This window comes from Chiloscyllium plagiosum, unplaced genomic scaffold (genome assembly GCF_037043375.1).
Source record: "Chiloscyllium plagiosum isolate Xiang-an unplaced genomic scaffold, Cpla_swu_hap1 HiC_scaffold_21, whole genome shotgun sequence".
NCBI lineage: Eukaryota > Metazoa > Chordata > Chondrichthyes > Orectolobiformes > Hemiscylliidae > Chiloscyllium > Chiloscyllium plagiosum.
The window spans coordinates 54,548,927-54,575,622 of NW_028270159.1; the positions used below are offsets into that span (position 1 = coordinate 54,548,927).

General features: G+C 55.0%; 1 protein-coding gene across 1 annotated transcript; it reads right to left on the minus strand.

The window, feature by feature from the left end:
* Window positions 1-2,970: 2,970 nt before the first annotated feature.
* Window positions 2,971-9,786, minus strand: LOC122547583 (14 kDa phosphohistidine phosphatase-like). Its single transcript, XM_087998581.1, has 3 exons — window positions 9,620-9,786; window positions 5,764-5,888; window positions 2,971-3,190 (listed from the first exon to the last, which is right to left on the minus strand). Exons 1-3 carry the CDS (start codon window positions 9,762-9,764, stop codon window positions 3,098-3,100), a joined length of 363 nt encoding a protein of 120 aa, XP_087854707.1. The 5' UTR covers window positions 9,765-9,786; the 3' UTR covers window positions 2,971-3,097.
* Window positions 9,787-26,696: the final 16,910 nt, after the last annotated feature.

The window sequence follows — 26,696 nt, forward strand, 5'->3', positions numbered from 1 at the left end:
AAACAACACAGTGGGTATTAAGGAGCGTTACTGGCCGTGTCCTTGAAACGTGTTCAAGGCTGTATGGCCGGTATCTGGTTATCTTTGCACTCTTTAACATGCAGTTTCTTGGAGGGCTCCATCTCTCAATTGCTTTATTACCAGCAGTGAACTTTGCTACAGTCCGAATGTATTTGCTGTGAACGTACAACTTGACAATGGAACCTGCCTTTACGCAAGCGATTGTCCTTCACTGTTCCTCCCTTGAAGATACTAACCCTTTCTGGGTTACTGGTTCCATGGGCTCCACCAGCTCTCAGTCAAATCTTTATTAACACTAAATGTTAACATGTATGCAGCGGGGGGTGGGGAGAGAGAGAGCCTTCTTCAACAGCTGTTGTGTCCTCATCTATCTGTATGTTCCACTAATCACCCTTAGCTCCAACTCAAGGAAGGTTATGTGAGCTCTAGATACCCAACTTGCTCATTGCTATTCTGGGAGCTTGCTGTGTGCATACTGGCTGGCTATTTTCCTATGTTCCATCAGTGTCTACACTTCAACGGTAGCTCATTAGCCGTGAGACACTTTTCACACAGCCTGACAATGTGACAGGGGCTCAAGAAATGCTTTGTCACCTCCCCGCTCCCTGCAACAAAGACTATCTACACCAAAGCTGCCATCTCTCAGAGTATTATCTGCTCCTGTGGGGTGTTCCATCAAGCTCCCAGCATTGCGGTGGTCCCTCAGGTTATCTCCCAACTTACAGCTGCACTTTGATCCAAAACTCCACAACACAAGGTTCAAAGCCAATTCGTTGGAAAGGTTATGCTGACTTCAGAGAAAGTTTGGAGAGATAGCGGCCAAGCGCAGACAGGTGGGTCTTGTTTAGTTTCGGATTATGGTTGGCAAGGACTGGTTGGACCGAAGGGTTTGCTTCTTAGCTGTACGTCTCTGTGACAGGTTCTCAGATATGTTCAAAGTAATCAGACAGAGCCAATATTGTTTTGCCAAAGGGAAACCACGTTTAACTAATTTATTCGGGTTCTTTGAAGTAACTTGCGCTGTCAGTAAAGTGGATTCCCAGAAAGCATTTGATAAGTTGCCACATCAAAGATTCATGTGGGAAACTGGACCTCACGGTGTTGTGGGTTACAGCTTGGCACGGCTAGAAGACAAGTTGGTTCATTGGAAGCGGACGGTCGGAATAAATGAGTCTTTTTCACACTGGCAGGACCTTTTAAGTGGTGTGTCATTGGGGTCGATGCTGAGGCATCAGCTCTACACAATGACTTGAATGAAAAGACTGAAGGTGCAGTAATTAAATTGGCTGATGCCACAATAATAGTGGGGGACGCAAGTTGTGAAAAGGATAGAAGGAGCCTACAAAGGGATACATAATCCGACAAATGGAGTACAATGTGGGAAAGTGTGAAAATGTCGATTTTGCTAGAAAGAAAAGTGCATCACCTAGATGGTGGGAGTTACAAAAGGCTCCGGGTGCATGAATCACAGAAGATTAGTATGTAGGTTCAGCAAGTTACCAGGAAACCTCGCAAAATGTCATGGGCTAATGCAAAGACTAGGGAGGTTATGCTTCAGTTATACAGAGCACTGGTGAGACCCACATCTGGGGTACTGTGTACTGTACTGGGCACCATACACACTTTAAGAATGTTATTGCATTGGAAATAGTTGAGGTTTACTGGCCTAATACCTGGATGAAGAAAGGTTAGGCAGACCCGGCCTGCCTTCTCTTGAGCTGAGAAGAGTCAAAGGTGACTTAATGAAACACAAGATTCTCAGGGGATTTAACTGGGTGATTTAACTCCCTCACCTCTATCCAAGGCCCTAAAGGAGCCTTCCATTTCCATCAAAGTTTTACCTGCACATCAACTAATATCATTTATTGTATCCGTTGCTCCCGATGCGGTCTCCTCTACATTGAGGAGACCGGGCGCCTCCTAGCAGAGTGCTTTACGGAACATCTCCGGGACATCCACACCAATCAACCACACCGCCCCGTGGCCCAACATTTCAACTCCCCCTCCCACTCTGCCGAGGACATGGAGGTCCTGGTCCTCCTTCACCGCCGCTCCCTCACCACCAGATGCCTGGAGGAAGAACGCCTCATCTTCTGCCTCGGAACACTTCAACCCCAGGGCATCAATGTGGATTTCAACAGCTTCCTCATTTCCCCTTCCCCCACCTCATCCTAGTTTCAAACTTCCAGCTCAGCACTGTCCCCTTGACTTGTCCGACCTGCCTAGCTCCTTTTCCACCTATCCATTCCACCCTCTTCTCCCTGACCTATCACCTTCATCCCCTCCCCCACTCACCTATTGTACTCTATGCTACTCTATCCCCACCCCCACCCTCGTCTAGCTTATCTCTCCACCCTTCAGGCTCTCTGCCTTTATTCCTGATGAAGGGCTTTTGCCCGAAATGTCGATTTTGCTGAAGCTCCTCGATGCTGCCTGAACTGCTGTGCTCTTCCAGCACCACTGATCCAGAATCTGGTTTCCAGCATCTGCAGTCATTGTTTTTACCCAATATAGTCTCATTGGTCACCTATGTATCTACTTTAATCTTTTAGTACTGGTGAATTTCTAGTGAATTGATGCTGCCATATAGGACTGGCCACAATCTCTCCAGCCACAGGCTGGACAGAGTTCTGTATACCTTGAACACAACTTGTAGCCTTTGTATTCTAGCCTGATGGGGATGAAACTGAACTTCCATTCACCTTTCTCATTCGGGTTTGGATCCACTCGCTTGTTTTTAGCGACTTCTGCACTTTGACCTGTAAATCTCTGCTCGCCCACAGTTCTGAACTTCTCCCCATTGAGAAGGTCCCCTTTCTTGGCCCCAAAATGGATGAGCTCCTACTTTCCACACATTGAACTCCACCTGCCACAGTCAGAGCCACTCACTCAGTAAATACATAGCTCCATACAGACAGAGACCAATGTATTCTTCCACAGTCAGGAAGCTTCAGAAATAATTTACTTTAATTCAGATTGCAGTCAGACATGATCAGTGCATCTCCAACCAGAGGCTTCCGAGCCAAGGGAAATAAGTTGAGCAACAGGGCTGCACTGCATTCAGGCCCAGGTCACATCAATAACCCTCATTCGCCCAGGTCACATTGCAGTCCGGATATTTGGCTTTCAGAAGCTCTGCTGTGATCTCATGCTTTGCACGTCCGTAACCCTGTGCACAAAAGGACAAGATAATTTGATAAGCTTGTTACTCAGGTCCTGTGGGAGCAGAAAACCTTCACAAAGGTGGACGGATCAGGATTGACTGTCTGATTTACTGCATTCTTCTCCTGAAGAAGCTGATTCAGTCGGAGGTTCCACTTGTCTGATTCAGCAGCTCTTCAGCGGCCAATCTCTTCACCTGACATTCCGACTGGGTCAGCAGTCTACACTCAACAGAGACGGCTTCAGGAGATGTTCACCTCAGAAACTGACTCACCTTCCCATAAATCGCCTCTCTCCAACCGCAGCCCCATTCCCCAAACAGCCACACGCTTCATTACCAGCTCACCCCCACTGCCAGTGGCTTGAGGCAGTGGGGAAATGCTCAATGTAAGAGTTAAACAGGCGCTCCACGTGGGGCACACAGACTTGGCAGGCTCAACAGAGAAGCCGGGGACAGAATGGGGACAGGTCAGGGAAGCTGATCAAAGGGGAACTTTCTGCAGTGATAAGGCTGTTAAACTGCATTGGTTAAGTAACCACTGGCTAATCCACAACCACGGTGACAATATCTAATTGGAGAAAATTTCTGCTCAACCTTTACTGACTGTCAGGGAAGCAATCTTTTCATGTGAGGAGATGATAGAGTTAGTGTTGTTAGTGTTTGTCTGGAATATGACATTGTGTTTTGAAATAGTGACGTGGATGTAGTTAAGAAATAAACGTGGAAGAAGAATCGATCTTTGAGGGCCATCCGAGGTATGCATGAGCAGGATTACAAGTAATTCTCTGCTACAATTGGCTAGGTCAGAATGGATCTAGCTAAGTGCAGTGGTTACCCGGGTTTGATTCCAGCCTCAGGTTACTGTCTGTGTGGAGTTTGTACATTCTCCCTGTGTCTGCGTGGGTTTCCTCCGGGTGCTCCGGTTTCCTCCCACAGTCCAAAGATGTGCAGGTTAGGTGAACTGGCCATGCTAAATTGCCCGTAGTGTTCAGGGACTGTAGGGATCCTAGCCTGTGCTGAATTACCTAAATTCACTGGGGAAACTGTTAAATGGAGAAAGGAGCAATCCCTACCCAGGTCAGATGAGGAACTGGCTGCAATGCCCTCAAGAGTTATATAGCCTGCTTCCCACGTTCCAGTCAAGGTCTTCAGGCATCAGCTCAGTCATTCTCGCTGAGTATAAATGATTTGAATGGAGTGGTCAACTGCATTGTAGCCAAGTTACTGGATATCAAGTTAAAAATCACAACACCAGCCTATAGTCCAACAGGTTTATTTGGAAGGCGAAAATGAGGACTGCAGATGCTGGAGATCAGAGTGTAGATTAGAGTGGTGCTGGAAAAGCACAGCAGGTCAGGCAGCATCCGAGGAGCAGGAGAATCGACGTTTCAGGAATGAATTCCTGATGAAGGGCTTTTGCCTGAACGTCGATGTTTCCTGCTCCTCGGATGCTGCCTGACCTGCTGTGCTTTCCCAACACCACTCTAATCTAGGTTTGCTAGGAAGCACTAGCTTTTGGAGCGCAGCTCCTTCATGTGGCTGTCACAACCACCTGATGAAGGAGCGACGCTCCGAAAGCTAGAGCTTCCAATTAAACCTGTTGGACTATAACCTGGTGTGGTGTGATTTTTAACTCTGTCCCCCTGGCACCTCCAAATCATGATGATATGAAAATAGGAAAGCGAGAGGGGAAGAGGTTAGGAGAAGTCTGGAAGAGATAATGGAGAGGTTCAGTGAATCAATTAAAAATATGGCAGACAAATTATGTGGGGAAAAAAATGAAGTTGTTTCATTTTTGCAGGAAGAACAGAAAAGCAGAATACCTCTTTAAACAGAGAGAGAAAGAGTCTGTAGAATGTTGCAGTACAGAGGAATCTGGGTGTCCTTGTTCATAGGGAATAGAAGGTGCAGGCCATTCAGCCCCTTTCAGGTTGGTCCACAACCATTTCCCCACACTAACCCCATAACATCTTGATATATCCTTGATAAAAGCTAGTTAGTAGGCAGATACAGCAAGTAATCAGGAAGGAGCATGGTATGTTGGAAGAGGGATGGAGTAAATAAGGAGGTCTTGCTACAAATATTCAAGGTTTGGAAGACTTCACTTGGAGTTTTGGTCTTCTAACCTAAATTGGAAGGTATTTGCATTGAAGCAGTTGTGGGAAGGCTCACTCAGCTGATTCCGGGGTTCAAGGGATTTCTCTTATGAGGAAAGGACGTGTCTATAGTCTATACTCTCAGTGAGAAGATCTAACCTTACTGAAACTTGGGGGAAAAAAAAGAGCAGTCTATAACAGTACATGCTGAGAGGACGTTGTATCCGTGGAACTGGGCACACAGTTCAGAACTAATTTATAAGTTGGAGATGAGGAGGGCTTTCTTTGTACATCTGGACCGCTCATGTGCACCCCGTCCCCATCCCAACAGTATACACGTGCGGCTGTCCCTGGCACCCTCCCATCCTCCTGCGCTTTCCTCATTCGGGGACAGCCCCAAATGGTTACAGCTGACAACAAACACTGTCTCTGCAGCAGCTCTCCCTTGACAGTGCTGTAATAAAGCATGCCACTTGTCCTTACCATGGAGTATCCATACACATGAATGGTCTTCTTCTCACTGTTGTGGTTAATTCGGCCACCACCTAGACACTCACAGTGCAGGCCCTTCTTCTGAATCCAGCTAGACACTTCCTCATAGATATCAGCTGTAGTTATGATAAAACACAAGACCATTTCGTGACTGCTGGGTATTTGTTAAGTATAAGCAGACTGTCACCTGACTGGTCCTTCTTGAACAGTCAGTGGTTGGAGGCACCACGTCAATCACACAACTCATAGCAAACATTCCCATTCCCAAGGTGGGATTCATGAAAAGCTCCCTCCACACCAGGGGTCTGTTCAAAACTATATCGAATCCATATCGAACCTCATTTGTAAGCAGCACGGACATGTACATTGCCCAGATTCAGACCACTGATAACATAGGTGCCTGAAGGCCTGATCAAATTGCTGCAAAGCCTTTCTTCAGTCACTTAGAATGTCCTCAATAAAACGGCTCGGATTGCTTCAAGTTAGCTGGATTCAACGTTTCTGATAAACTCTTCCACTCTGCATTTCCTCTAAAGGTTGCCTTTTATCAACACTTTCTCCTGCTCCACCCACTCAACTGTTTTTTTTTAAAATATAATTTTAAACTGTGGTATAATATTTTAATTGTTTTATAGTTCGTGACTTTTTGTTTTGAGAATCTGAATCTTATCACCCAATTTTAAATTTGAGGAAAAGATACTACCACAGACCAAACCAACTGTTATTCATCGATCAGTTTGAATTCTGATTTGCCCACCGTCTGGCCCCTATTAGATTTTATCAAGCTAATTCCTGATGATGGGCTCCGGCCTGAAACATCGACTCTCCTGCTGACCGGATGCTGCCTGACCTGCTGTTTTCCAGCACCACACTCTCAACTCTGATCTCCAGCATCTGTAGTCCTCACTTTTCCCTTTCCAAACGTGCATAAATCCTATTCCTAAGAATTCTCTCCAATAGCTTCCCAAACACTGATGTGAGATTCACCAGTCTGGTTTTTTGGATTATCCCTGTTTCCCAACTTGAACACAGGAACAACATTAGCTACTCACCAGTCCCCCAGGATTCCTCAGCGGCTAACAAGGATACAAAGATATTGGTCAATGCCCCAGCAATCTCCTCTCCTGCTTCTCTCAGTAACCTGGGGTAGATCCCATCAGAGCCTGGGGACTTATCCACCTTAATGCTCTTCAAGAGGCCCAACACCACTTCTTTCTTGACCTCAAAATGCCCTAGCATATTAGTATGCCTCACACTACTCTCACTATCTGTCATGTCCTTCTCCTGGGGGAATACAGATGCAAAGTACACATTTAGGATCACGTCTATATCTTTGTTTGATTGATCAGAGTGACTAGCATCAGACGCTCAGTACAGAAACTCAAAATCTGCAGCTGAGTCAGGTTGGAAGGGAGGAAAGTGATTGGAGTGAGTGGTGGAATGGCAATTAATCCAGATAAATGCAAACTGCTGTGAAAGTAGAGTCGCAGGTAGATAGGATAGTGAAGAAGGCGTTTGGTATGCTTTCCTTTATTGGTCAGAGTATTGAAAACAGGGGTTGGGAGGTCATATTGCGGCTGTACAGGACATTGGTTGGGCCACTGTTGGAATATTGCGTGCAATTCTGGTCTCCTTCCTATCGGAAAGATGTTGTGAAACTTGAAAGGGTTCAGAAAGGATTTACAAGGATGTTGCCAGGGTTGGAGGATCTGAGCTCTAGGGAGAGGCTGAACAGGCTGGGGCTGTTTTCCCTGGAGCGTCAGATGGGTGTATGGATAGGAAGGGCTTGGAGGGAAATGGGCCGGGTGCATAATCAAATGGACACACGTTTAAGGATGCTGACATGTCACAGGGCATGAAGAAACTGTTTTTGTTTGGAGTTGTGATCTGGAACGATACGCCCCAAAGAACAGAAAGCATGGTGGCTCAGTGGTTAGCACTGCTGCCTCACAGCAACAGGGTCCCAGGTTTGATTCCAGCCTCGGGCAACTGTCTGTGTGGAGTTTGTACATTGTCTGCGTGGGTTTCTTCCAAGTGCCCTGGTTTCCTCTCTCAGATGTGCAGGTTGGATGAACTAAATTGCCCATAGCGTTAGGTACATTAGTCAGAGGGAAATGGATCTGGGTGGGTTACTCTGCGAAGGGTCAGTGTGGACCTGTTGGGCCGAAGGGCCTGTTTCCACACTGTAGGGAATCGAATCGGATATTACAAAGTGGATAAATACTTGAAGGGAAATGGGATTATGAAGATAGCTCTTTCAAAGATCCAGTACATAAACAATGGGTGTAAGAGCCTAAACTATATGACATACTGTCAAGGTGCCTTCTAACATTCCTGTGTAACCAACCTCACTGTACAGTGCATCCTGACACCCAGAGCGCTGCCACTCACTCAACCTACCAACTCACCCCCTCAGACACCCCCAACATCCAACTGGGCAGCATAGAAAACTTGTGTACTGGGTACAGCCATTCAGTCCGTCATACCTGTGCTGGCTGAGAAAGTGCCACCTATCCAATTCCCATTTCTCAGAACAGCGATGAACTGTCTTAATTGTCATATTTTTTAAATTTATATATTTATTATTAATATAGGTGCTGTAGTAGGGAGGCATAAAACTTAACAGATTTTCATGCAGACGTACACGTAACAATAAATCTTTACTCAGTCAAAAACTCCCTCATCTCTCCCCCACCTCACCCGGGCCTCGCGGGATGGGGCGGTGAGGGGAGGGGGGGGGCAGCCTCGGGGGGTGGGGGAATGGGGCGGGGAGGGGTGGGGGAGGGGTGGGGCAGTGAGGGGTGGGGGGGGACGGGGCGGTGAGGGGTGGGGGGGGACGGGGCGGTGAGGGGTGGGGGGGGACGGGGCGGTGAGGGGTGGGGGGGGACGGGGCGGTGAGGGGTGGGGGGGGACGGGGCGGTGAGGGGTGGGGGGGGACGGGGCGGTGAGGGGTGGGGGGGGACGGGGCGGTGAGGGGTGGGGGGGGACGGGGCGGTGAGGGGTGGGGGGGGACGGGGCGGTGAGGGGTGGGGGGGGATGGGGCGGTGAGGGGCGGTGAGGGGTGGGGGGGGATGGGGCGGTGAGGGGTGGGGGGGGATGGGGCGGTGAGGGGTGGGGGGGGATGGGGCGGTGAGGGGTGGGGGGGGATGGGGCGGTGAGGGGTGGGGGGGGATGGGGCCGTGAGGGGTGGGGGGGGATGGGGCGGTGAGGGGTGGGGGGGGATGGGGCGGTGAGGGGTGGGGGGGGATGGGGCGGTGAGGGGTGGGGGGGATGGGGCGGTGAGGGGTGGGGGGGGATGGGGCGGTGAGGGGTGGGGGGGGATGGGGCGGTGAGGGGTGGGGGGGGATGGGGCGGTGAGGGGTGGGGGGGGATGGGGCGGTGAGGGGTGGGGGGGGATGGGGCGGTGAGGGGTGGGGGGGGATGGGGCGGTGAGGGGTGGGGGGGGATGGGGCGGTGAGGGGTGGGGGGGATGGGGCGGTGAGGGGTGGGGGGGATGGGGTGGTGAGGGGTGGGGGGGGATGGGGCGGTGAGGGGTGGGGGGGATGGGGCGGTGAGGGGTGGGGGGGATGGGGCGGTGAGGGGTGGGGGGGGGATGGGGCGGTGAGGGGTGGGGGGGGTGGGGCGGTGAGGGGTGGGGGGGATGGGGCGGTGAGGGGTGGGGGGGGTGGGGCGGTGAGGGGTGGGGGGGGATGGGGCAGTGAGGGGTGGGGGGGGTGGGGCGGGGGGAGAGAGAGCCCCGGGGGGGGGGGGGGGGGGGAGAGAGCCCCGGGGGGGGGGGGTACAGTTGGGCTCCTGCCCGAATCCAGTGACCCCCCTGAGCCTGAGCCAGCGCCACCCTTCCGTTTACCGTGATACTCAGCGGAGGCCCAGCCGCGGACGAGGACCTTGTCCTGGGGGTGGTCGCTGTCGCCCCACACTCGGATCAGGACGTATTTAAACACACCGCCCGGGTCAATGCGGACATCATCCACTTCCGACAAACTCAGCGCCATGGAGGCCCGAGCATGCGCACACCCCGCTGTACAGGGCCGAGCATGCGCACACCCCGCTGTACAGGGCCGAGCATGCGCCAAACCAGCGCGGCCGCCCATTGAACATGCGCAGAATCCCGGCGCCGAGACCCAACAGACTACCCACACCCACCACCCACAGACCACACCCACCACCCACAGACCACACCCACAGACCACACCCACCACCCACATGCCACACCCACCACCCACAGACCACACCCACCACCCACATGCCACACCCACAGACCACACCCACCACCCACATGCCACACCCACCACCCACAGACCACACTCACCACCCACAGACCACACCCACGACTCACAGACCACACCCACAGACCACACCCACCACCCACATGCCACACCCACCACCCACAGACCACACCCACCACCCACATGCCACACCCACCACCCACAGACCACACCCACCACCCACATGCCACACCCACAGACCACACCCACCACCCACATGCCACACCCACCACCCACAGACCACACTCACCACCCACAGACCACACCCACCACCCACATGCCACACCCACCACTCACAGACCACACCCACCACCCACATGCCACACCCACCACCCACAGACCACACCCACCACCCACATGCCACACCCACCACCCACAGACCACACCCACCATCCACATGCCACACCCAGCACCCACAGACCACACCCACCACCCACAGACCACACCCACCACCCACAGACCATACCCTCCACCCACAGACCATACCCTCCACCCACAGACCATACACACCACCCACAGACCACACCCACCACCCACAGACCACACCCACCACCCACAGACCATACCCTCCACCCACAGACCACACCCACCACCCACAGACCATACCCTCCACCCACATACCATACCCACCACCCACCACCCACATACCACACCCCACACCCACCACCCACACGCCACACCCACCACCCACAGACCACACCCACCACTCACATACCATACCCACCACCCACCACCCACATACCTCACCCCACACCCACCACCCACATACCACACCCCACACCCACCACTCACATACCACACCCACCACCCACCACCCACATACCTCACCCCAAACCCACCACCCACATACCACACCCACCACCCACAGACCACACTCAGCACCCACAGACCACACCCACCACCAACATACCACACCCACCACCCACAGACCACACCCACCACAAACATACCACACCCACCACCAACATACCACACCCACCACCCACAGACCACACCTACCACCCACAGACCACACCCACCACCCACAGACTACACCCACCACCCACAGACCACACCCACCACCCACAGACCACATCCACCACCAACATACCACACCCAGCACCCACTGACCACACCCACTTCCCACATACCACAACCACCACCCACATACCACACCCACCACCCACAGAGCACACCCACCACCACCAGACCACACCCACCACCAACATAACACACCCACCACCCACAGACCACACCCACCACCCACATACCACACCCACCACCCACAGACCACACCCACCACCCACAGACCACACCCACCACCAACATACCACACCCACCACCCACAGACCACATCCACCACCCACATACCACACCCACCACCCACATGCCACACCCACCACCCACAGACCACACCCACCACCCACAGACCACACCCACCACCCACAGACCACATCCACCACCAACAAACCACACCCACCACCCAGAGACCACACCCACCACCAACATACCACACCCACCATCCACAGACTACACCCACCACCCACAGACCACACCCACCACCCACAGACCACACCCACCACCCACATACCACACCCACCATCCACATGCCACACCCACAGACCACACCCACCACCCACAGACCACACCCACCACCAACATACCACACCCACCACCCACAGACCACACCCACCACCAACATACCACACCCACCACCCACAGACCACACCCACCACCAACATACCACACCCAGCACCCACTGACCACACCCACTTCCCACATACCACAACCACCACCCACATACCACACCCACCACCCACAGAGCACACCCACCACCACCAGACCACACCCACCACCAACATAACACACCCACCACCCACAGACCACACCCACCACCCACATACCACACCCACCACCCACAGACCACACCCACCACCAACATACCACACCCACCACCCACAGACCACATCCACCACCCACATACCACACCAACCACCCACATGCCACACCCACCACCCACAGACCACACCCACCACCCACAGACCACACCCACCACCCACAGACCACATCCACCACCAACAAACCACACCCACCACCCAGAGACCACACCCACCACCAACATACCACACCCACCATCCACATGCCACACCCACATACCACACCCACCACCCACAGACCACATCCACCACCAACATACCACACCCACCACCCACAGACCACACCCACCACCAACATACCACACCCACCACCCACATACCACACCCACCACCCACCACCAACATACCTCACCCCACACCCACCACCCACATACCACACCCACCACCCACATGCCACACCCACCACCCACAGACCACACCCACCACTAACATACCACACCCACCACCCACAGACCACACCCACCACCAACATACCAAACCCACCACCCACTGACCACACCCACCACCAACATGCCACACCCACCACCAACATACCACACCCACCGCCCACATACCACACCCACCACCCACATGCCACACCCACCACCCAAAGACCACACCCACCACCCACAGACCACATCCACCACCAACATACCACACACACCACCCACAGACCACACCCACCACCCACAGACCACACCCACCACCCACATGCCACACCCACCACCCACAGACCACACCCACCACCCACAGTCCACACCCACCACCAACATACCACACCCACCACCCACAGACCACATCCACCACCAACATACCACACCCACCACCCACAGACCACACCTACCACCAACATACCACACCCACCACCCACAGACCACACCCACCACCCACATACCACACCCACCACCCACCACCCACATACCTCACCCCACACCCACCACCCACATACCCCACCCACCATCCACACCCCACACCCACCACCCACATACCACACCCATCACCCACATACCACACCCCACACTCACCACCCACACGCCACACCCACCACCCACATACCACACCCACCACCCACATACCACACCCACCACCCACTACCCACATACCTCACCCCACACCCACCACCCACATACCCCACCCACCACCCACACCCCACACCCACCACCCACATACCACACCCATCACCCACATACCACACCCCACACCCACCACCCACAGACCACACCCACCACTCACATACCATTTCCACCACCCACCACCCACATACCTCACCCCACACCCACCACCCACATAGCACACCCACCACCCACATACCACGCCCACACCACACACCCACCACCCACATACCACACCCACCACCCACACCCACCACCCACCACGACAGATACCACACCCACCACCCACATACCACACCCACTACCCACCACCCACATACCACACCCCACACCCACCACCCACACCCCACACCCACCACCCACATACCACAACCACCAGCCACCACCCACATACCATACCCACCACCCACATACCACACCCCACACCCACCACCTACATACCACACTCACCACCCACATACCTCACCCCACACCCACCACCCAAATACCGCACCCCACACCCACCACCTACATACCACACCCACCACCCACATACCTCACTCAACACCCCACACCCACCACCCACATACCTTACCCCACACTCCACACCTACCACCCAAATACCGCACCCCACACCCACCACCTACATACCACACCCACCACCCACATACCTCACTCAACACCCCACACCCACCACCCACATACCTTACCCCACACTCCACACCTACCACCCAAATACCACACCCCTCACCCACCACCCACATACCTCACCCCACACCCCACACCCACCACCCACCACCCACATACCTCACCCCACACCCACCACCCACATACCCCACCCACCACCCACACCCCACACCCACCACCCACATAGCACACCCATCACCCACATACCACACCCCACACCCACCACCCACACGCCACACCCACCACACACAGACCACACCCACCACTCACATACCGTACCCACCACCCACCACCCACATACCTCACCCCACACCCACCACCCACATACCCCACCCACCACCCACACCCCACACCCACCACCCACATAGCACACCCACCACCCACATACCACGCCCACACCCACCACCCACCATGACAGATACCACACCCACCACCCACATACCACACCCACTACCCACCACCCACATACCACACCCCACACCCACCACCCACACCCCATACCCACCACCCACATACCACACCCCACACCCACCACCCACACCCCATACCCACCACCCACATACCTCACCCCACACCCCACACCCACCACCCAAATACCGCACCCCACATCCACCACCTACAAACCACACCCACCACCCACATACCTCACTCAACGCCCCACACCCACCACCCACATACCTTACCCCACACTCCACACCTACCACCCAAATACCACACCCCTCACCCACCACCCACATACCTCACCCCACACCCACCACCCACATACCTCACCCCACACCCACCACCCACATACCTCAGCCCACACCCCACACCCACCACCCAAATACCGCACCCCACACCCCACACCCACCAGCCAAATACCGCACCCACAACACCCACCACCCACATACCTCACCCCACACCCCACACCCACCACCCACATACCTCACCCCACACCCCACACCCACCACCCAAATACCGCACCCCACACCCCATACCCACCACCCAAATACCTCACCCCATACCCCACACACACCACCCACATACCTCACCCCACACCCACCACCCAAATACCGCACCCCACACCCACCACCCACATACCTCACCCCACACCCCACACCCACCACCCAAATACCGCACCCCACACCCACCACCCACATACCTCAACCCACACCCACCATCCACATACCTCACCCCACCCAACCATACCCACACCCACAACACCCCACACCCACCACCCAAAACCCTCACCCCACACCCACCACCAACATACCTCACCCCACACCCCACACCCACTACACACACCCACAACACCCCACATCCATCACCCACAACCCGCACCCCACACCCACAACCCTCACCCCACACCCACCACCCACCACCCACATACCTCACCCCACACCCGTTACCCAAATACCACACCCCACACCTACCTCCCACATTCCTCACCCCACACCCACCACCTACACACACACCAACAACACCCCACACCCACCACCCACAACCCTCACCCCACACCCACCACCCACCATCCACATACCTCACCCCACACCCACCATCCACATACCTCACCCCACACCCACCATCCACATACCTCACCCCACACCCACCACCCACATACCACACCCCACACCCACCACCCACATACCACACCCCACACCCACAACACGCACCAACCACATACCACACCCACCATCCACACCCCACACCCACCACCCACATACCTCACCCCACACCCCACACCCACCACCCACATACCTCACCCCACATACCACACCCACCACCCACATACCACACCCCACACCCACCACCCACATACCACACCCACCAGACACCACCAACATACCACACCCACCACCCACATACCACACCCCACACCCACCACCCACATACCACACCCACCACCCACATACCACACCCCACACCCACCACCCACATACCACACCCACCAGACACCACCAACATACCACACCCACCACCCACATACCACACCCACCACCCTCCACCCACATACCACACCCACCACCCACATACCTCACTCAACACCCCACACCCACCACCCACATACCTTACCCCACACTCCACACCTACCACCCAAATACCACACCCCACACCCACCACCTACATACCACACTCACCACCCACATACCTCACCCCACACCCACCACCCAAATACCGCACCCACCACCCACATACCACGCCCACACCCACCACCCACCACGACAGATACCACACCCACCACCCACATACCACACCCACTACCCACCACCCACATACCACACCCCACACCCACCACCCACACCCCATACCCACCACCCACATACCACACCCCACACCCACCACCCACACCCCATACCCACCACCCACATACCTCACCCCACACCCCACACCCACCACCCAAATACCGCACCCCACATCCACCACCTACAAACCACACCCACCACCCACATACCTCACTCAACGCCCCACACCCACCACCCACATACCTTACCCCACACTCCACACCTACCACCCAAATACCACACCCCTCACCCACCACCCACATACCTCACCCCACACCCCACACCCACCACCCACATACCTCACCCCACACCCACCACCCACATACCTCAGCCCACACCCCACACCCACCACCCAAATACCGCACCCCACACCCCACACCCACCAGCCAAATACCGCACCCACAACACCCACCACCCACATACCTCACCCCACACCCCACACCCACCACCCACATACCTCACCCCACACCCCACACCCACCACCCAAATACCGCACCCCACACCCCATACCCACCACCCAAATACCTCACCCCACACCCCACACACACCACCCACATACCTCACCCCACACCCCACACCCACCACCCAAATACCGCACCCCACACCCACCACCCACATACCTCACCCCACACCCCACACCCACCACCCAAATACCGCACCCCACACCCACCACCCACATACCTCAACCCACACCCACCATCCACATACCTCACCCCACCCAACCATACCCACACCCACAACACCCCACACCCACCACCCAAAACCCTCACCCCACACCCACCACCAACATACCTCACCCCACACCCCACACCCACTACACACACCCACAACACCCCACATCCATCACCCACAACCCGCACCCCACACCCACAACCCTCACCCCACACCCACCACCCACCACCCACATACCTCACCCCACACCCGTTACCCAAATACCACACCCCACACCTACCTCCCACATTCCTCACCCCACACCCCACACCCACCACCTACACACACACCAACAACACCCCACACCCACCACCCACAACCCTCACCCCACACCCACCACCCACCATCCACATACCTCACCCCACACCCACCATCCACATACCTCACCCCACACCCACCACCCACATACCACACCCCACACCCACCATCCACATACCACACCCCACACCCACAACACGCACCAACCACATACCACACCCACCATCCACACCCCACACCCACCACCCACATACCTCACCCCACACCCCACACCCACCACCCACATACCTCACCCCACATACCACACCCACCACCCACATACCACACCCCACACCCACCACCCACATACCACACCCACCAGACACCACCAACATACCACACCCACCACCCACATACCACACCCCACACCCACCACCCACATACCACACCCACCACCCACATACCACACCCCACACCCACCACCCACATACCACACCCACCAGACACCACCAACATACCACACCCACCACCCACATACCACACCCACCACCCTCCACCCACATACCACACCCACCACACACATACCACACCCACCACCCACATACCACACCCACCACCCACACCCCACACCCCACACCCACCACCCACATACCACACCCACCACCCACATACCACACCCCACACCCACCACCCACATACCACACCCCACACCCCACACCCACCACCCACATACCACACCCCACACCCACCACCTATGTACCACACCCACCACACACATACCACACCCACCACCCACATACCACACCCACCACCCACACCCCACACCCACCACCCACATACCACACCCCACACCCACAACACGCACCAACCACATACCACACCCACCATCCACACCCCACACCCACCACCCACATACCTTACCCCACACTCCACACCTACCACCCAAATACCACACCCCTCACCCACCACCCACATACCTCACCCCACACCCCACACCCACCACCCACATACCTCACCCCACACCCACCACCCACATACCTCAGCCCACACCCCACACCCACCACCCAAATACCGCACCCCACACCCCACACCCACCAGCCAAATACCGCACCCACAACACCCACCACCCACATACCTCACCCCACACCCCACACCCACCACCCACATACCTCACCCCACACCCCACACCCACCACCCAAATACCGCACCCCACACCCCATACCCACCACCCAAATACCTCACCCCATACCCCACACACACCACCCACATACCTCACCCCACACCCACCACCCAAATACCGCACCCCACACCCACCACCCACATACCTCACCCCACACCCCACACCCACCACCCAAATACCGCACCCCACACCCACCACCCACATACCTCAACCCACACCCACCATCCACATACCTCACCCCACCCAACCATACCCACACCCACAACACCCCACACCCACCACCCAAAACCCTCACCCCACACCCACCACCAACATACCTCACCCCACACCCCACACCCACTACACACACCCACAACACCCCACATCCATCACCCACAACCCGCACCCCACACCCACAACCCTCACCCCACACCCACCACCCACCACCCACATACCTCACCCCACACCCGTTACCCAAATACCACACCCCACACCTACCTCCCACATTCCTCACCCCACACCCACCACCTACACACACACCAACAACACCCCACACCCACCACCCACAACCCTCACCCCACACCCACCACCCACCATCCACATACCTCACCCCACACCCACCATCCACATACCTCACCCCACACCCACCATCCACATACCTCACCCCACACCCACCACCCACATACCACACCCCACACCCACCACCCACATACCACACCCCACACCCACAACACGCACCAACCACATACCACACCCACCATCCACACCCCACACCCACCACCCACATACCTCACCCCACACCCCACACCCACCACCCACATACCTCACCCCACATACCACACCCACCACCCACATACCACACCCCACACCCACCACCCACATACCACACCCACCAGACACCACCAACATACCACACCCACCACCCACATACCACACCCCACACCCACCACCCACATACCACACCCACCACCCACATACCACACCCCACACCCACCACCCACATACCACACCCACCAGACACCACCAACATACCACACCCACCACCCACATACCACACCCACCACCCTCCACCCACATACCACACCCACCACCCACATACCTCACTCAACACCCCACACCCACCACCCACATACCTTACCCCACACTCCACACCTACCACCCAAATACCACACCCCACACCCACCACCTACATACCACACTCACCACCCACATACCTCACCCCACACCCACCACCCAAATACCGCACCCCACACCCACCACCTACATACCACACCCACCACCCACATACCTCACTCAACACCCCACACCCACCACCCACATACCTTACCCCACACTCCACACCTACCACCCAAATACCACACCCCTCACCCACCACCCACATACCTCACCCCACACCCCACACCCACCACCCACCACCCACATACCTCACCCCACACCCACCACCCACATACCCCACCCACCACCCACACCCCACACCCACCACCCACATAGCACACCCATCACCCACATACCACACCCCACACCCACCACCCACACGCCACACCCACCACACACAGACCACACCCACCACTCACATACCGTACCCACCACCCACCACCCACATACCTCACCCCACACCCACCACCCACATACCCCACCCACCACCCACACCCCACACCCACCACCCACATAGCACACCCACCACCCACATACCACGCCCACACCCACCACCCACCACGACAGATACCACACCCACCACCCACATACCACACCCACTACCCACCACCCACATACCACACCCCACACCCACCACCCACACCCCATACCCACCACCCACATACCACACCCCACACCCACCACCCACACCCCATACCCACCACCCACATACCTCACCCCACACCCCACACCCACCACCCAAATACCGCACCCCACATCCACCACCTACAAACCACACCCACCACCCACATACCTCACTCAACGCCCCACACCCACCACCCACATACCTTACCCCACACTCCACACCTACCACCCAAATACCACACCCCTCACCCACCACCCACATACCTCACCCCACACCCCACACCCACCACCCACATACCTCACCCCACACCCACCACCCACATACCTCAGCCCACACCCCACACCCACCACCCAAATACCGCACCCCACACCCCACACCCACCAGCCAAATACCGCACCCACAACACCCACCACCCACATACCTCACCCCACACCCCACACCCACCACCCACATACCTCACCCCACACCCCACACCCACCACCCAAATACCGCACCCCACACCCCATACCCACCACCCAAATACCGCACCCCACACCCACCACCCACATACCTCACCCCACACCCCACACCCACCACCCAAATACCGCACCCCACACCCACCACCCACATACCTCAACCCACACCCACCATCCACATACCTCACCCCACCCAACCATACCCACACCCACAACACCCCACACCCACCACCCAAAACCCTCACCCCACACCCACCACCAACATACCTCACCCCACACCCCACACCCACTACACACACCCACAACACCCCACATCCATCACCCACAACCCGCACCCCACACCCACAACCCTCACCCCACACCCACCACCCACCACCCACATACCTCACCCCACACCCGTTACCCAAATACCACACCCCACACCTACCTCCCACATTCCTCACCCCACACCCCACACCCACCACCTACACACACACCAACAACACCCCACACCCACCACCCACAACCCTCACCCCACACCCACCACCCACCATCCACATACCTCACCCCACACCCACCATCCACATACCTCACCCCACACCCACCACCCACATACCACACCCCACACCCACCATCCACATACCACACCCCACACCCACAACACGCACCAACCACATACCACACCCACCATCCACACCCCACACCCACCACCCACATACCTCACCCCACACCCCACACCCACCACCCACATACCTCACCCCACATACCACACCCACCACCCACATACCACACCCCACACCCACCACCCACATACCACACCCACCAGACACCACCAACATACCACACCCACCACCCACATACCACACCCCACACCCACCACCCACATACCACACCCACCACCCACATACCACACCCCACACCCACCACCCACATACCACACCCACCAGACACCACCAACATACCACACCCACCACCCACATACCACACCCACCACCCTCCACCCACATACCACACCCACCACACACATACCACACCCACCACCCACATACCACACCCACCACCCACACCCCACACCCCACACCCACCACCCACATACCACACCCACCACCCACATACCACACCCCACACCCACCACCCACATACCACACCCCACACCCCACACCCACCACCCACATACCACACCCCACACCCACCACCTATGTACCACACCCACCACACACATACCTCACCCACCACCCACATACCACACCCACCACCCACACCCCACACCCACCACCCACATACCACACCCCACACCCACAACACGCACCAACCACATACCACACCCACCATCCACACCCCACACCCACCACCCACATACCTCACCCCACACCCCACACCCACCACCCACATACCACACCCCACACCCACCACCTATGTACCACACCCACCACACACATACCACACCCACCACACACATACCACACCCCACACCCACCACCTATGTACCACACCCACCACACACATACCACACCCACCACCCACATACCACACCCCACACCCACCACCTATGTACCACACCCACCACACACATACCACACCCACCACCCACATACCACACCCCACACCCACCACCTATGTACCACACCCACCACACACATACCACACCCACCACCCACATACCACACCCACCACCCACACCCCACACCCACCATCCACATTCCTCACCCCACACCCACCACCCACATACCACACCCCACACCCACAACACGCACCACCCACCACCCACATACCACACCCACCATCCACACCCACCACCCACACCCCACACCCACCACCCACATATCTTACCCCACACCCCACACCCACCACCCACATACCTCACCCCACACCCCACACCCACAACACCCACCACCCACCACCACATAACTCAACCCACACCCCACACCCACAACATCCACCACCCACCATCCACATAATTCACCCCACACCTACAACACCCACCACCCACCACCCACATAATTCACCCCACACCCCACACCCACCACCCACATAACTCACCCCACACTCCACACCGCACACCCACAACACCCACCACCCACATACCTCACTCCACACCCCACACCTACCACCCACATACCTCACCCCACATCCCACACCGACCACACAAATTCCGCACCCCACACCTTACACCCACCACACAAATACCGCACCCCACACCCACCACCCACATACCTCACCCCACACCCCACACCCACCACCCACATACCTCACCCCACACCCCACACCCACCACCCAAATACCACACCCCACACCCACCACCCACATACCTCACCCCACACCCCACACCCACCACCCAAATACCGCACCCCACACCCACCACCCACATACCTCACCCCACAGCCCACACCCACACCCACAACACCCCACACCCACCACCCAAAACCCACACCCACCTCCCACCACCCACATACCACACCCCACACCCACACCCCACACCCACCACCTACACCCCACACCCACCACCCACATACCTCACCCTACACCCCACACCCACAACACCCACCACCCACATACCTCACCCCACACCGCACATCCACCACCCACCACCCACATAACTCACCCCACACCCACCACCCACCACCCACATAACTCACCCCACATAACTCACCCCACACCCCACACCCACAACACCCACCACCCACCACCTACATACCTCACCCCACACCCGACATCCACCACCCACCACCCACATACCTCACCCCACACCCACCACCCACATAACTCACCCCACACTCCACACCGCACACCCACAACACCCACCACCCACATACCTCAACCCACACCCCACACCCACCACCCACCACCCACATAACTGACCCCACACCCCACACCCACAACACCCACCACCCACATACCTCACCCCACACCCACCACCCACCACCCACATAACTCACCCCACACCCCACACCCACAACACCCACCACCCACATACCTCACCCCACACCCCACACCCACCACCCACCACCCACATAACTCACCCCACACCCCACACCCACAACACCCACCACCCACATACCTCACCCCACACCCCACACCCACCACCCATCACCCACATACCTCACCCCACACCCCACACCCACCACCCACCATCCACATACCTCACCCCACACCCCACACCCACCACCCAAATACCGCACCCCACACCTACAACACCCACCACCCACATACCACACCGAACACCGAAATACCACATTCTGCTCCCACAACACCTACCACCTATACAACACACCGTGCATCCAAAACACATCCAGCACCTAAATCTACCCAGAAGGATACTGCCATCCAAAAACCATCGGTGTTACAGGTCAGTGTCAAATGTGTTAGTTTCATTTATCAATGTTGCACATGTTTTCATGTGTCAGTGTTACACATACCAGTGTCATATGTTCCAGGTGTCAGTATTAGTGTTACACATGTTAGCATTACATGCAAGTTTTACACACTATCGTATTATGTGTCAGTTACATGTTACATACATCCGTTTTACATGCATCAGTGTTACAGTACTGGTGACACTCACAGTGAGTGGTTTTAAGCTTTTACTAGTTTATCTTTCATTGTTGAGATATTCTCATGGATTCCAACTCACCAATTCTACAAAAGAATCAGAGCTGCCTTGAGCTGTTTGAAGGTACTGTATCAGTGCAGGTTGTGGTTATGTGAAGGTTTGGCTAACAGCCCAGTGAAGGGACTGACCCATCTGACTCAGTTTGATATGAATTAGCTGAAATCAGCATGAGGGTGGAGACAGCTGAGGTACACCGAAACAGAGCAGATGTATTCTCTATAGTTCTTCTGCCTGACTAGTTATTGTTAATTATATCTATTGTTATCATGCAATAAACTAACCTGTTATATAAGAGGACTGACTCCACAGTGAGGAATCGTTCACCATTGAACAGGAAAGTGGGCCATCATTGAGAATGGGTTACTGGCAGGAAACTATCCAACACAGAATACCACAGTCTATGGTATCTGAACAAACAAGATCAAACTTTAAAATAAGTTATACAGATATTTCAACACCAAACTAATGAATAATAATCCTGTTGATAACTAGATTAGAATTTCTAATGTTTCTTAGGTAAACACATGAATCTAACGCTGATCTAATTTCGTACACACATTTGATGCCAAACGATTAGGTGGCAAGGAGATGGCAGAGTCAAAAATAGGCTTCAGACTTCAGTTTCAGAGTAACAATATTTATTATACATTAATACTAAAATAATGCTGTACAAAGTAACGGGTGATATACCCGGCTCTGATCTTATGGTTACACTAGGCAAGGGCTGATCTATGTCCTCCACATGTTCATGTCCATGTTGTCATCTGGGCTGGAGTGGAATGGTCTAGCTCCAATCCTACTGTACTATTTATACTCAGTGATGTTCGGCTCCATGACATCATTGCCAAGTTGTTTCAGGGTCCTGGAGGCGTTATACAGCAGGAAACGCTGTATCTTCCTGCTGCTACCTTGAGGTTGGATTGTAAAGCACTGTGTAACCACTCCCTGAAAGTGCTGCCAAGCTGATGCCTCATTAACTTTGTGTTAACATAACATTTCTGCTGCTGCGGTCAATATTTGTGAAATTCAAAAGAAAAGTAAAGATATAGATAGCTGCTGGATAACAAATTGGTGTTTCAGTTAACATTTCTTCAGGAAACCTCACAGATAGCTTGAGAAACCACAGGAATTGACAAAGCAATCGACATTGACAATCCAACACACGCACAGATGTCAACACAAGCAAAACCAAACTTCGACACACTGAGAAATTCACCAGGATGGTACCTGGTTTGGAGAGTTTCAGGGATGGAGAGAGATTGGACAGACTGGGGTTATTTCCTTACAACAGCAGAGGTTGAGAAGGGTCATGATTGAGATGTATAAAATGATGTGGGGCATAGGTAGGATAGACAGGGAGAAACATGTCCACTTGATGGAGGGATTAATGACTGGTGGCACAGAGTTAAGGTCGGGGGCAGAAGGTTTTAAGGAGATGTGAGGGAAAACGTTTATACCCAGAGGGTGATGGGAATCTCAAACTCATTGCCATCAGAGGCAGAAGCTCTCATAACATCGAAGAAGTATTCAGATGTGCACTTGTGATGCCAAGTCATAAAGGACTGGGAAATGGGATGAGAAAAGATGGAGGTCTGTTTTTGACTGGTGCTGACTAAACGGACCAGGAGTCCAATCAGTGCAATGTCTACCCTTTCCTTTTGAGAATATGCAATGCTAAACTTGTACGTGAGAATTATTTTGGAGTGGTTCTGGAACGGAACTGCTCACCCAGAGACATGACCTCACATCTCATCACAACACCTGGGAACTTAGCGAATTAAATAAAAGTTGAATCAATGAGCTTATCTCTGCAATTTGAGCATTGAACAATTGGATTTTTGTAAACTTCCAATGTATTCGCTGACATCCTTCTGGTAAAGAATTCCTTAATCAGCCTGGTTTACACGTGACTTCATGCCCACAGGAATGTGGTTAACTTTCATCTGTCCTCTGAATTGACCCAGAAATCACCCAGTTTCATCAAACCGTGACAGAGAGTGATAAAAAGGACGGCACCAGCATTAACCTCGGCTTGAGAAATAACCAAGTGCTGTCCTTTTACCCCGCATATTTGTGTGTTCGAATCCCTGAAGGATTGGGACAAGGTTTGGAGAGCAGGCCGACAGATCTGTCAAGCACTGTTGGAAAAGACCATATTTTTAATCTTTAGGGACTTTACACTGAAATGGAAATTGAAATGCAATAAACCTAAGGAACCAGGAGAGATATCAGCTGCAGATTTCTGAGCTGTTTTTGACTGGAATGGACAAGACTGGCACCCACAGACAAAGTAAAAGACCAATACACACTCACAGACCAATACACATTCACAGGCCAATACACACTGACAGACCAATACACACTCACAGACCAATACACATTCACAGGCCAATACACACTGACAGACCAACACACACTCACAGGCCAATACACACTGACAGACCAATACACACTCACAGACCAACACACACTCAGGGACCAACACACACTCATAGACCAATACACACTCACAGACCAATACACACTGACAGACCAATACACACTCACAGACCAATACACACTCACAGACCAATACACACTGACAGACCAATACACACTCATAGACCAATACACGCTCACAGACCAATACACACTCATAGACTAATACACGCTCACAGACCAATACACACTCACAGGCCAATACACACTCACAGGCCAATACACACTCACAGGCCAATACACACTCATAGCTGAAAATGTGTTGCTGGAACAGCGCAGCAGGTCAGGCAGCATCCAGGGAACAGGAGAATCGACG